General features: G+C 38.3%; 1 protein-coding gene across 1 annotated transcript in view; it reads left to right on the top strand.

Moving 5' to 3' along the window:
- L3MBTL4 (L3MBTL histone methyl-lysine binding protein 4) overlaps positions 1-14,786 on the top strand; it is a 439,737-nt gene that overhangs the window by 329,477 nt on the left and 95,474 nt on the right. The window contains exons 16-17 of the mRNA XM_032875713.1: positions 7,616-7,686; positions 7,777-7,845. Coding sequence (XP_032731604.1) covers positions 7,616-7,686; positions 7,777-7,845 — 140 coding nt within the window. The remainder of the gene's footprint in view (positions 1-7,615; positions 7,687-7,776; positions 7,846-14,786) is intronic.

Here is a 14,786-nt window from a genome sequence, read left to right as displayed (position 1 = left end):
CACATTTCTGTATTTCTGACACTTAGTATAATGCCTGATGCTCAGTAGGCACTCAACCAATTAAATAGGTTTTGAGCAGCTGCTTTGTGCCAGGGACTTGGTAGGTTTGGGGATATGGATCCAATAAGAGATAGTCCCATTCCTTGTTCTTAACACTCCTTTATGCTTTGGTCTATACTACACATCAACAGCTTGTTTGTCTGTGTCTACATGGGCCTTCTTAGAGCTTACTTTATATGTGTGCCTCATTTTCTCAAAAGAAGAGGAAGCTGCTATAGTGTATGAACCAGTTTTCATTATAGTATATGAACCAGTTTTCATTTTGTTTTTTCCCTCATTCCTGGTCACATTATAAGTTCTTAGTAAATCTAAGTTGATTGGTTCAGGTGTATTCATTAGTTTGTGTCTTAAAGTCTCAATTTCCTCATCTGTGAGATGAATATAATATATGAGGTGTAGATCTTGAATATAGATATATAGAAAGTATGACTGGGCCTGACACATAATAGAAACTATTGATGTCTTTTTCCATTTTTATAAAAACTGTTGATTTTAATGTCTTGCAACTAGGCCAGTTCTAATTTTGTAAGTATGACACACCTTTGCCCCCAAAATAGAAATTTAAACCTTTATTTAGTCTGAATTCTTCCTCTGCATCTGAAACGCATTTACACCGCTTAATCAAATGAGCAGTGGTCAAATGTCAGGATTTTTCCTGGACACCCAGGAAACCTTCTATACAGGTTGTGGCTAGACAGGAAACCCCCCACCATCCAGACAAACTCCCTCCTTCTCCACACCTCCAGGCACGCTCTGAGGGACCTCTAGGGGTTATGACAATCCTGGAGTTTATAGTGGAAAGGGACTCCCAAGATCATGTAGTCCTGCTTCTTCAACAGAGAAATAAGATTACCAGAGCCAAAGAATTAAGTTCCCTATTGACACTGTCATGAATGGCCACTCGAAGCCCTCTGACTTCTGGGTCATTGCTCTGCTCACTCTTCCATACCTCTTCCTCCTCTAGAATTAAGATTAGGTCAGAATAGAACTGGTTTATGGTAGATGAATGCCTGAATGACACTTAGCCTTGCAGAATTGGGATCCTGACTATAGCTACTTCCTGAAATTGGATTCATTCATTCATTCATTCATTCATTCAACATTTGTCCTTTGAACAAATACTTACAAAAGTTGTATTCCAAACTCTGGTGATACAGCTAGAACAAAGCAGACAAAAATCCTTGTCTTCCGTAAGCTTTCACTTGGTGGTAAGAACATGGCCCAAGCTAGTGAAGTGGTGGGATGAGGTCTTGAACTCAGGCAGGAAGAGTTGGCAGAAGGCATGTTGATTCACTCATTGCATCAACATTTATTTGTTCAGCAAATACATGTGGAGCTTCTACTGTGGCTGAGTGGTATGGCAGGTGCCAAGGATATGGCAGGGAACACAACTGCCCCATCCCTGCATGGAGCATATTGTCAGGAAGTGGAGGGGAGGAGAGCAAACAGAAGTAAACTATAGGCTGTTTGGTGGCTAAGTGCCACCAAAGTAACAAGGGAGTGAACAGGCAACATTTGCAAAGTTTCCGGCAGTTTCCTATCTTAACCTCCTAGAGACCATAAGCAGATCCATGCCATTAGGGCAAAAAGGTGGGGGTGGTGGTTCTGTTGAATATTGTGCAAAATGAGAATGGAGTTGTGTCAAGATCAGCTCAGGAACGTAGAGAGTGACAGTGCTAGGGAAAAAGGACTTTGCCCTCATGGGATTCTTCACGCCTTGCTTCCTGTGGCGCCTCGTAATAGTCTGGTGGTTTGTAAACAAATTTACACTTCTGCTGGAATGTTGTAAAATACTCAATGTATGCCTTAAAAAGATCTTTAAAAATATTTCTCTGAGCTGGTTCTCACGAGGCATTTTATAATTTATTGTGGATCTCTGGATTTCTGGAATCCTGCCTTGGCCCAGCCTCTTAGTAATTAAATGCTTCAGAACAGTGTGTGCTAAGATGTCCACGGTTCCTTGCATAAAGGAATACTGGTGTTCTCGCACGCCAGAAAAACAGAACTTTGTTGCCCAAGCACCAGTGGGCATTTGTTCTCAGCTACCTCCTTGATCTGGCTTTAAAACAGTTATTTTCCACTCATTGCAAATAGTAAAATGAGGACATTTAACATGATTTTTTCTCATAACTAAAGCAATTTTTTGTATTATAGGAAAATTAGAAAATACAGAAGAGTAAGAGAAAAAAATTAAAAATTAAAAAATTAATAATACTCAGCCTTTTTCTGGTTAAATAACCTAACATATAGGCTGGTAAAAATATGATAAAATTCCCACTGCAATAACTCAGGTAATAGAGAAGTTTTTAGAAACATACTTTCTCACTCACTCCCCACTTCTCAGTGCATCCTGAGGTTACTTGTATGAATAGTAATGTTCTCTTTTACACTTTTTCTGTGTTTATGTATGCATATAGATATTCAGATATACATTCATTTCTTAAAAAAATATTACAGTAATTTTATGCTAATGTTTCTCTCAAGGTTGGTTTATATCACTCTGGATAGATTAGGATGCAATCATATTGAATGTAGAGGAAAGAGGCTGCTTTCCTGACAGGTTAACATGTCAGTGACATTTTAAAGGACCCTGACATTAAATGCTGAAACTTTAATAAAATGCACACATATTTTTATCCCAAGTTTACAATGGCATTCTGAACAAGGCACCTGAACAAGGCACAGAAAGTCAGCATTTGTGGCCAGAAGAAAAATAGTCTGGTCTTGGACTTTTACTTTTATATGGCAAAGTTTTAAAGACTTAAAACAACTAAGTCTGCTCACAAAGAAAAAGAAAAAACATATTTTCCTTGTCTCTTATGGACTCCCATGTAAAAATATTGTTTGCTGGCTTAAAGTCTGACAATAAGAGATACTAGCTTAAAAATATGTTTTACTTATTTAACAGTATGTCATGGGTAATTTGTCATATTCACACAAATGGGTCCAATGCATTGTTTTAAATAACGTATCATTTTTCATAGCGTAGACATACTCTAATCTATTCAACTAACTCCCCAATCAACAGATACTCAGGTTGTTTCCAGTATTTTTCCTCCTTAAATAATGCTGCAATAAACATTTTCATATGTATGTTATTTATTAATGGTTGATAATGCAGTAGTTTTAAAAGTTGAATTACATTTTATTTATAAACTAAACATACTGTATAATTCTGTCCTTAGATTAGAGTCTCATAGGTTCTTGAGTTATTTTACGTTACTATAACTAAATTCACATATACAAACACACATACACACAAGTGTACACACACACACACACACACAGAATCCATACTTACGTGTGTAGAAAGCCCTTGCAGTCCTCATGACACGTCCCCAGCCTGCACATCTCACCTCATCACACACCGCACCTAGCATGCATTATTGCCCTGGCCAACCTGCCACCTGCCAGTGTTTCTGCAACGTTCGTCTTCACACTTCCCTTAGTAAAACTTGCTTGGAGGCCTACACAAACTCCCCTCCTCCTGAAAGGTTTTTCTGATCTCACTGGCCTTTTCAAGCAGAAAATCCACTCCTACTTTGTCGTACCAAAGCAGTTTCTCATCTCTACCTGGAGCCCTTTTCTCAATCTGCTTTGTGTGAAAGTTGGCACTGCACCCATCTGTCTCTTCTGATAGATTCTGAGTCTCTTGGTGGCAGATACCATTTTGGCTGAATGTAATATTACCTGCATGTAGGTAAAGCTACATGAATGAGTTTGAATGAAATGAATGTAATACCTGCTTGTAGGAAAACCTTAAGGAAATACTGATTGGATCTGGGCAATCCGTTTAAAAAATAAGAAGTCAGAGCTCAATATTTGCCTTTGAAGCCCTATTCTAAGTGATAACTAACTACAGTTACTAAGGCAATTTTGTGAAAAGGTAGTATGTAAAACCATCTCATGTCATATGGATATTTTTGGCTTTAGGAAACTTTTCCTTTACTGCTAGAACAGGAGTCAGCAAGCCTTTTCTCTAAAGGGCCAGAGAGTAAATATTTTAGGCTCAGCCAGTCTTACAATCTCTACTGTAGTTCCTCAGCTTGCCCAGTGTAGTGGGAAAGCAGCCGCGGACAGTAAGTAATGAATGAGCAAGGCTGTATTCTACTACAATTCCATTCACAGAAGCAGGCGATGGGCAGGATTTGACTCACAGGCTGCTGTTGGCAAGTCTTGTTCTAGACAGCATCTGACTCCATAGACTAACCTGACTTAACTCCAAATTTTGATTTTTCCACTTTAGGTCTTCAGCTTACTGTGTGACTTATTACCCTCTTTGTGTTTTTCAGCACATAGATATAAGAGTAATACTGCCCCCTTCATGTTAGACATCTAGTTCAGGGCCTAGCATTCACTGAGCCCAGAAACAGCATCGACTAACTTGCCTTGTTAAAGGTAGCAGCAGCATAGAAAGGGGGTCAGAGAGCATGCAGCCCCTTTTTTTCCACTGGAAGTAGCAAAATCCAAAGGACAAGGCAAGTGGAAAATCAGTGGGAGTAGCAGAGACTATAGGATGACAGTGGCCAGTCTCCCCAACAGAAGCAGTGATTCTCTAAGTTGTGCACTCCTGTGTAGAGGTAATCAGGGGTACATAGACACACACTAGCCTGACATTTCTGCTGCACCAGCAATCGCATTAATAAAAGACTTTGAAGGTTGTTTGGAGCACCTGGAACTATGATGAAAGGTATGGGCCGGGTTTCAAGCAGAATTACCGTTGAAAGAGTAATACCTGGAGATTTCAAGGGTATGGCCTTTTTAGCTAAAATACAAACAAATAATCTTTGGCACATCACTGGCCAAATCATCACCAAACGTCTCGGCTGCCCACCGGTGTGCAGGAGACTCTTTCCAGATGCAACACTTCAATCACATTTCCTCTGCCAGCAAGAGGAAGTCCAATACTTGAGAGCAGCGTGCAAGGCTCTCCACGACTTGGCTTCAGCTTGTTCTTCGAGCCTCACCTCCAAGCCCTCCTTTCCCTGCACAGCGCAGGTGCGTCAGCCCAGTAGGTTGACGAGTCTCTTCGTGGCTGCCAAACATCCTGTCTCTTACTGTGCTGATGCCTGGTCTGCTGTGGTTCCTGCTTTTCTCCCACCTTAATTGTCTAGAACTTTACAAGCCCGCCGGTCCTGCACGTCTCCGTTCTTTTAGGACCAGAGCCAACTGCATCCTCCACGGAGTTCCCCTCCTGCCTAGCTACAGGCCGTCTCTCCCTCCAGCTGTCGGGAGCATTCCTGACTCCCCCTTTCTTTCTCTGTGCCTTGGGACACCTTCTTGATGCCTTCTGTGAGTGCTCCGCAAGCCCTGGACGGTGATGCACAGAGTAGGGGAGCCTGGATTTGGAGTCTGCAGACTGAAGTCTGCGTCTCACCACTGACTCACCAAGATGGAAAAGCGGTTTAGTGTCTCTTAGCCTCCGTTTCTTTATTTATATCCAGGGTCTTATACCTCTACCTTATAGAGCTTTTGTGAGAATGAAATGAGGGTGAACAGAGTAGAGAGTCTAGGGTCCTTAGAAGGTGCCTGTCTCCCTCAAGAAATGTTACTGAGCCTGAACTGATTACAGGGGTTGACTTGGTGTATCTCCCTAGTGATGTAATCACTTTGAAAGCAAGACTGTACTGAAATATGTCTGTGGTTAATGGCAGTGCCTGGAATTTTATTCTAAAGCCACTCAGTAAATTTATTTCATTTATTTTTAAATTGCTTTTTAAAGTCCCCATCAAAGTTATATAAGGCATCCTAGCTTCTATTTTTCAAATTTTGAAGATAGAATCAAGATCTTCATCAGGATCTATTGTAAAGGGATGCTTTTAAGATGGTTTGAAAATCAACTCAGTTTCATCAGATTTGTAAAGTTTGGGGGAATATACCCAAACAAATATTTGCTAAAATATATAAGCAGACTAAAATGGTACTTTTTTCCATTTTATTCTTTGCAAAATGACGACACCATGGCTATTGAGTGCGCACACTGTGCCTCTGGCTTTCCATGTTGACCAGCTCTCTCCACCAGCTGTTCACTGCTTAAATCCAAGCCCTCTTTCTATTACTCATACTCTTATCTACAAGGAGATAAATAAATCCTGATGATCTGTATATATGCAGAGCATAATGAATATTAAGCGTATTGATTAATGAAATTAATTGATTAATTGATTGACTAATTCAGTCTCCATTTTGCACGTTGGGAAGCTGAGACCTAAGCTGAGAGTTTAGAGATGAGCTCCAGGGTACAAGCCTAGAGCCTGGATGCAGGTTTTCTCTGCCGGGGGTGCTGGTCTCCCCACTACACTGCAGCTTCACTACCCGGAGCAAGGGTGTCCCACAAGTAGCTATCTAGGCCTTCATTTTAAGATCCACGGTGGGATAACAGAAGAAATTTTTCCTCTGTGTCTTGCATTTTTGATTAAAAATGATCTAACAGGGGACAACTAGGCAACTCAGTCAGTTAAGCATCTGCCTTTGGCTCAGGTCATGATCCTAGGGTCCTGGGATCGAGCCCTGCATCCAGCTCCCTGCTCAGCAGAGAGCCTGCTTCTCCCCCCTCCCACTGCTTGCTGCTCCCCCTGCCAAATAAATAAGTAAAATCTTTTTTAAAATGTCTAATGGTAAAAAAATATATATCTAATAGATAGAATATGTTTTTACCATGACAGATATTATAATGTCATAAATAGACAAAATTACCTCCAATTATGTATAAGTCACTTCGATTCCTGTGTAAGGTTTTGGTGACTGAAACCTCATCTAAAACAAAAATTGAAACAGTACTTGAAAGCTTGTCAGTGAAGATAAAAGGAGAGAGCTGCTGTACAAGTGCAATAGGAAAATGCATTTGCAAAGCAAGCTATTACAATTTTCATGAAAATCATAAATATATACAGATAAATTAATCAACAATTTCAAGGTCTCTCTACTCAAAATGATACTTAGTAATTAGCAAGACTGGAAAAACCTTCATTTTAGAAACTTCCATATGCATTACAAACCATGAGCCTCAAGTTTTTAATAAAGTTGCATGACGGAAGAGTTACAAAATTAGTCCTTACTGCATACAGGAGCATTTTAAAAGTTAATTAATTCTCTGACATTCAACTGTGTAACTAAATTACTTTATACAGTTGTTTAAGCACAATGTCTATGTCTATAATCTTCTGATTAAAATAGAGCTAAAATCATCAGTAGCAGTTACTATTTACCCTCTTGCTAACCATACCATCCATTATCATCCCTGATAGCTCCTTCTCAGAACCTGAAGGGATCATCCCCCAGAGAGTTCTAGAAACTTTCTGCTATAACAGACTGAAGGGGGGTTGGAGAGGGGGAGAGCTTTCAGGTTGCAGGTTTCAAAGTTAGATTTTCTGACAGAAAATACCTTTTTAAATCTTAAACTGAAGAAGAATTGTAACAAGGCTCTGTGCAGCAGAATACCTGCGAATTCACTATTGTTTAGCCTGTGGTTTCTATTTAAATTTGTGCTTCTGTCATGATTTATTCTTACCTCACCAGATAATGAATCTAGATTTTATTTCTGTTCTTTGCCCAGACTTGTACAGCAGGCAAAGTGTTTGAAAATCAAAGGAAAAGAAGATATTGACTTGGATAATCTCTTCAGAGGTAAAAAAAAAAAAAAAGCAAAAACACAGACTATGCTTTTTGTTGTGAAGAATGTCTGATTTGTTTGCCGGGTTGGTTTTATCATTCCAGGAGGGGATAGTGGAAAGAGCTTGACGAGACAAGAAGAGATTTGTGTTCTAGTCCCAACCCTACAGACAAGTAGGTTCCAATACTTCTCCACCCCAACCTCGATTTTCTCATTTTTAAAGTGAAAGGACTAGACTGTAATTTCTGTGATCCTCATTCGTGATAAGACAAATCAAGACCTATCGAAGTAAAGGTCTCAGTGGCGGAACTTCTCTGTTATCTGCCTAGGGCATGAAGGAGCATCTCATGGCATTTTTATATGTTGAGGGACTGGGAAATGTATCTAAGTATTAAGACATCCAAGAAAGTTGTTGGGCGGCAGGGGGGTGGCGGGGGCGGGAAGCTTTGTTTAAACTTAAAACTAAAAGCTGAAGGATTATTAGTGTAGGAAAAAGAATTGCATGTTTTCATTTAATTCTGTTTCTTTCCAAATAAGTTTCGCTCTTTTAGACAGAATTGCATCTATAATTTTGAGGTTATACTGTAGCAAGCTAGCTAAGGAATAAGTTTCCCCTCAGTTGTGTTCTTTTAGTGCAATAATTTTTATTCAATCAGGTGAAAACATTGGTGACCTGTAATGAGTATCCTATGTCTTCAGCCATAGTAGTTTTACATGTTTGTATCTCCCAGAACACGGCAGGAGCCCTGTTTCTCTTACAGAGGAAAAGAAAATTAGTGAGTTTTCTGCTGACTTGGTAAAAAATGCAGCAAATTAAAACAACTCGGTAGCACTGCACTCCTCTCCAATATGATTGCTTATTAGCCTTTTCTTAAGGAAGAAAGAGTGCTTGGCAGTCATTGTCCAAAAAGAGCTCTGACCTCTCTGAGCAGAGCTAACCAATCACTCCAGGCAGGCACCAAGCTCAGCTCGCTGCTGAACGACTCCTGATTCCATCTCAGCCACAAAGGGAGGAGGAATCTTTTCCGAAGAAAATGGAAGGCGGAGAAGTTACTTTGGTTTCATTGTGCATCCACACTTTGCTCCCTAACCAGAAGCATTTCTGGGTAATATCATCAGATCTGAACGTTGCCTTAAATAAAATAAATGACTGATATTTTAGAAACTGCTCCATACAAATGTTCTAATCCATCTTACAGAGCCTCCGTTCTGTAAACAACATGTGTTTTGGAGCCATATAAGGAGCCCTTAAAAAGTGTCAGTGTTTTAATTCATATTTTGACACTTTTGAAAATATCTCCACAGAGTAATTATGTATGTGTTCCTGTTAAAACAGATACACAGTCAATTTTGTAATTCACATAGTAAAAGTAGTAATGAGGATCATCCTTATAAAAATAGAAAATATCACTAGCAAAATGCATTTGCATAATGTGAAAGATGAAATCTCTTCTAACTTGTTCACTGTGTACTTATTCTTTCCTGCATCACTTTTAAAAGGTTTATAATGCCGACCTTAAAAATAAAACAACCAGTTATTTTACCAGCAAAATGAGTTTACTGAGGAATAGCAAGGAATTGTAATTAGGGACAAGCCATCTCTGGTAAAAGCATGGGCAAATCCAGAGAACCAAAGAGAGGAACATTGCTTTATAGAGAAAAAAGAGGAAGTTGCTCTGAATGAAAGTTGTCGCAGAGAAGGGAGAGTTCAGAGTGTGATTGTGACATTAAACAATATTTACTATTTTCTTTTATTTTTTGCAAGCCTATAAATCTGAGCATAAATTCTAAGTTCTTGCACTTATTGTTGTTCTGGGTATAGATATGAATAAACACCTTCTTAATTCATCAGAGTACTTTTTTAAAAAGGAAAATGGGCTAAAATGTATTCTCCATTTCTCCTATGAGGGGAAATGCTGTACTTCTAATATTTACAGATTGTGCGTACGTGTGTACACATGCATGTGCAGCTTGCGTTCTTCATATCTTGGGTGTGTTTTCAGTTTTTACTTGGAAACATCTTTGTTTCCTAAATCATTTTATTCACAATAGCTATTCCTGGCAGATATAAAATTTAAAAATTTACCCATAATTTTCAAGGATACTTCTTAGACATACGATTGTCTTTCTTTCACCATAGTAATGGTTAAAAGTAAGATGGGATGGTAGAAATTTTAAATTAGTCATATAACTTTATTGAGGAAAATGTGATTATCTGAAAGGGTGTCTGGTAGTAAAATTGACGGAAGTTAGAGTTTGTCTTCCCAGTCTATAGGTTTGCAGGTAAGCCTGTCAAGTGTTATACATGAGACATGGCAAATCATAGTTCTCTTCGCCGTCTTTTGTTAAGTAACATAATGCATGATGATACCGTTGCCGTATCTGCTGTGCCACATCCCTTCTTTGGACTTGAGTTGGGCATCTGCATGGTGACCTTTCAGGGTTTTACCTTCTCTCCATGAATGTTCCATAGATGACTGCACAGAATCTGCTCCTTTGAGTACAAGTTGAGTGAAGCTGATGAAAGCACATTTCCATCAAGTATAAAGGACCTGCTCATCTTAGCAATCTGCCCTTTTGCTCACTTAGAAAGCCCAGAACCAGAGCAGCTAAAATTTAGCTACTGGGTACCACAGACACATGTCACTGTCTAGGCCACCGCAGTGCCCTGCCCCAGGGGACATCTTTGGTATTGTAGAATGTTCAGCTTGAAAACCTGTATTTTAACTGTTTACTATCTTTTGTTCTCAAATGTGTAACTAAGGCTCACCTTTTTACAAATCCAAACATTTCATAAGGCAAAAAATAACACAATATAAGCATGAAAAAGGTAAATATTATTAATAAATCCCTCACAGATTTATTTTGGATCTGTAATTCACCTTTTTGTTTTGTTATAGAACAAAAAGAATGTATAGAATCATGTTTGGTGAACTATAGTTGACTTTTTTCCTCTAGCTGCATGATGTACATGGCTCTCATGTACACCTGCTACGTTCTTTTATTTTTTAAGCAATAATTTTAGACGAGCTCAGGAGATTATTCTCATTTAGGCACTATTTGGGTCAAGAAATAGATTCTGAGCAGAAACCTCCTTTGTGTGGCCCGGTTACCACCTCCAGTCAGGACATCACGCTTCTGATTTCCATCACTGTCCATTGCTTTGCCCTATTTTGATCATTTTATCATTGAAATCACACAATATGTATTCTTTCACATCTGACTTTTTGCTAACATTATATTTGTGAGATTCATTCAAACCATGGTTTGATTTTTTGCTTATTCTTAATACTGCATATTACTCAGTTTTATGAAGATGCCACAGTTTATCTGTCCATTTTAATATTGGTTGCTTTTGGTTTTGCCCTCTCAGCAGTGGTGCTGCTAGAAAAGTTCTTTTATGTGATTTGGTGGATCTGTGTGTGCATTTCTCTAAGGTACAGACCGAAGAGGGAAATTTCTGGGTAATTGAATGGGTTTGCATTTAGGAGCTGGTGTCAAGTATTTTTACAAAGTGGTCGCACCAACACACTCTTGCCAGCACGGTTTGGGACTTGCAGGCACTTCAAATCCTTGCCAGCAGTTACTACTCAGACCCTCGTCTTGGCCAGTTATTTGGGTTTGCAGTGCTAGTTAATCATGCTCTTAATTTTGCATTTCCCTGAGGCCAAATAGGCTTGAACACATTTTCGTGTTTATTGGCTATTTGAACATCCTTTTTTGTGAAATGTCTTTCCCATTTGTCTTTTAGATTGTCCTTTTCTTATTGATGTATAGGAATTCTTGATTTCTGTAAACAAGTCTATTTTTGGTTAGATATATTACAAATACCTTCTCCAGTCTGTGATTTGCCATCTCACTCTCTTAATGGGGCCTTGTGATCCATAGAAAGTCCAAAATTTAATAGGGTCCATTAATCCTTTCCATTTTGGTTAGCACTGCTAGTGTCCTGTTTAAAAAAATTTGCCTATTATGTGTTCATGAAGATATTCTGCTGTTTTTTATTCTAGAATCTTTACTGTTTGATCTTTCAGATTAAAAATCACCTGAAACAGATTTTTTATACATGACATAACAAAGGAGCCAAGATTCACTTTTTATATGAATATTCAGTTGACCCAGCATCATTTAGCAAAAAAGACCTTCTTTTCCCCATTGCTTATCATAAATCAAGTGACCGTGTATGTATGGGTCTGTTTCTGGATTGTGTTCTGTTCCATTGGCTTGTCTGTTCTCGTGCCAGTACCATACTGGTTTAAGTACTATGACTTTTTAACTTTATATCATAAATCCTGATAGCCAAAAAGGCCACTCCTCCAATTTTGTTCTTTTTCTTTGGGATTGCTGGGCTATTCTTGTTCCTTTGCATATCTAAAGAGCTTGTCTATTTACATACATACATACACTGCCCCCCCAAACAACTTACTCTGATTTTGACTGGAATTGCAGTGAATGTATAGATCAATTCCAGGTGAACTGGCACGCTCTCATTAATGAGTATGGTACATCCTTCCTTTTAATTAGGCATTCTTTAATAGTTTTCAATAATGTTAGGCAGTTTCTCTGAGCCAGGGCCTCCTGTGTAATGTGGAATAGAAATGTGATAGCAAGGTATCTTTGTCTCATTCTCAGTCTCAGGAAGAAAGTGTTCAGAAGTTGACTTTTAAATATGAGGTTTACTGTAGTGTTTTTAGTACCCTTTAATAGGTTGAGAAAACTGCCTCCTCTTTTAGTTTGTGTTTTTATTTTTATGAATAGGGATTGAATTTTAGCAAATGCCTTTTTCTGCATCTATTTGGATGGTCACATGGTTTTTCTCTTTATTTTGTTAATATGGTGAGTTTCAGTGATTTTTTTTTATTTAATTTCTTTTCAGTGTAACAGAATTCATTGTTTATGCACCATACCCAGTGCTCCATGCAATACATGCCCTCCACAATACCCACTACCAGGCTCACCCAACTGCCCCCCCCAACCCTCAGTTTGTCTCTCAGAGTCCACAGTCTCTCATGGTTCATCTCCCCCTCCGATTTCCCCCAACTCACTTCTCTCCATCTCCTCATGTCCTCCGTGTTATTCCTTGTGCTCTACAAGTAAGGGAAACCATATGATAATTGACTCTCTCTGCTTGACTTATTTCGCTGAGCAGAATCTTTTCCAGTCCTGTCCATGTTGATACAAAAGCTGGGTATTCATCCTTTCTGATGGAGGCATAATACTCCATAGCATATATGGACCACATCTTCTTCTTAAGGAAATATCTTGTTGAGGTTTACCATATTTTTTGGAAAAGTCTGGAAGTTTTATGGGTCTTACTTCAATGAATTTCAATAAATAAATATTCATGTACCAGCACCCCAGTCAGAACTTAGAACCAGTATTTCTTTACCAATACAGGTAGGCCTCACCTTGCTGAATATGCAGTGAAATAATTCCAGTCCCCTAACAACACAATTCAGCTTTTAGTTACCACAGTATGTTAACTGTGGACCATTGCACAAAGTGCTAGCCCTTTAGTCCACAAATCACCACCTAACTCACAGATCTGCCTAATGATCAGTGACCAATAATATCTCTTCTTACAAAGGCTGTCAGTGACTGGCCTGAGCACTTCTGTTATTCAGTTCACATACCGACAGCAAAGCATGGAGGGCATGGCCTTCTTGCTCCCAGAGACAAACACATGGGATGTTTTACAGAAGTGGATACTCCATTGGCCCCAACTTACGAAAGTACAGTAAAGAAACAAAGTGAAAACATTGGAAGTGAAAGTCTAATCAAACGTTCACAGATTTATAGAAAGAATAGCCCACCCTGGAGATGCTGGCACTGCCCTCTTTTGAGAGACACTAACTGTGCTGCCAGAGGGACTCGGGGAGAACAGACTCTCGGACATAAATGAGAAGGTGCTGGGACAACCAGATGAACATGTACTGCGGGAAGAGCCCTTCACGTTAAAGGGTCTTGCAGAGATATTCAGAGCATTGTACATGTGAAAAATAAGATGGTAGAAACTGACCCAAACTCAGAAAGGAGTATGACAATTTACCAAAGCACAGAAACGATGCTTGCTCTGTATCGTATGTATAGGACAAGAGGAAAACCAACACTGCTTGCCTCTGATACATTTTTTAAAAAGAAATATAACGCTTTATCTCAATGTTTTTAATGTTTTAAATCACAGTGTCCTAAAATTCTTACCCCTTCTATTGTTTAAATCTCCCTATACAACTATAATCAACAGTAAAATATTTTTAATATTTTGATCAAAATTTGCAAAGGTCATAGAGAAATCAGTTTTCCCCATTAATTATTAAGCTCGCCTTGTATTTAGCTCATGCTGAGTGAGAACTGTATTTTATAAAGGAAGTTTTCAAATATGTTCATGAGAGAAGTTGGTCTGTGAATTTTCTTTCTCATAAAGACCTCATTATGTTTTGGTATGAAGAGTCTGAGGACCTCATAAACTGAATTGGGAGGGTGTACTCTTTTTCCATTTCCACAAAAAAATTTTTTTTTGTGACATTAATTTCTTAACTATTTAGATAATTCACCAGAAAAGCTATCTGAGCCTGGACTTTTTTAATGGGAAAATTTTAATTATAGATTCAATTTCTTTAATAGATTAAGTACTTTAGATTTTTACAATTTCTTACTTTGGACTATGTTGATTTTTTTCTACTGTGCATTTGTTTTCTCTTTTATTAATTTCTGCTATTATATTTCAGTTTTCCTGATTCCCCTTTTTTTTGTGGTTTATTATTATTGTTTCTCTAACTTCTTTAAATGATTGCCTGGATAATTATTTTTAAGTATTCACTTAAAGCTATTAATATTAATCTAAGATCACTTTCCTACATTAAACTATTTTTGATTTATCAAATTTGATAACCATTTAATTCAATTTTTTTCTCATTTACACTGTGGATCATTTTGTCTATGGGTTGATTATTAATTCCTCACTTCCAGATACTTGTGGGCTTTATTATCTTATCTTCATTGGTTTCTAGCCTTATTCTACAGTGGTCAGAGAACATATTCTGAATAATGAGTTTGTTAAATATGTTATTAGATCTTTATTTTTACTGATATTACTTTTACTTTTCTTTCTTTT

The sequence above is a fragment of the Lontra canadensis genome, unplaced genomic scaffold (genome assembly GCF_010015895.1).
Source record: "Lontra canadensis isolate GAN:19392208 unplaced genomic scaffold, GSC_riverotter_1.0 scaffold57, whole genome shotgun sequence".
NCBI lineage: Eukaryota > Metazoa > Chordata > Mammalia > Carnivora > Mustelidae > Lontra > Lontra canadensis.
The sequence above is the reverse complement of the archived record's forward strand: the minus strand, read 5'-3'. Positions and strand labels throughout refer to the sequence as shown.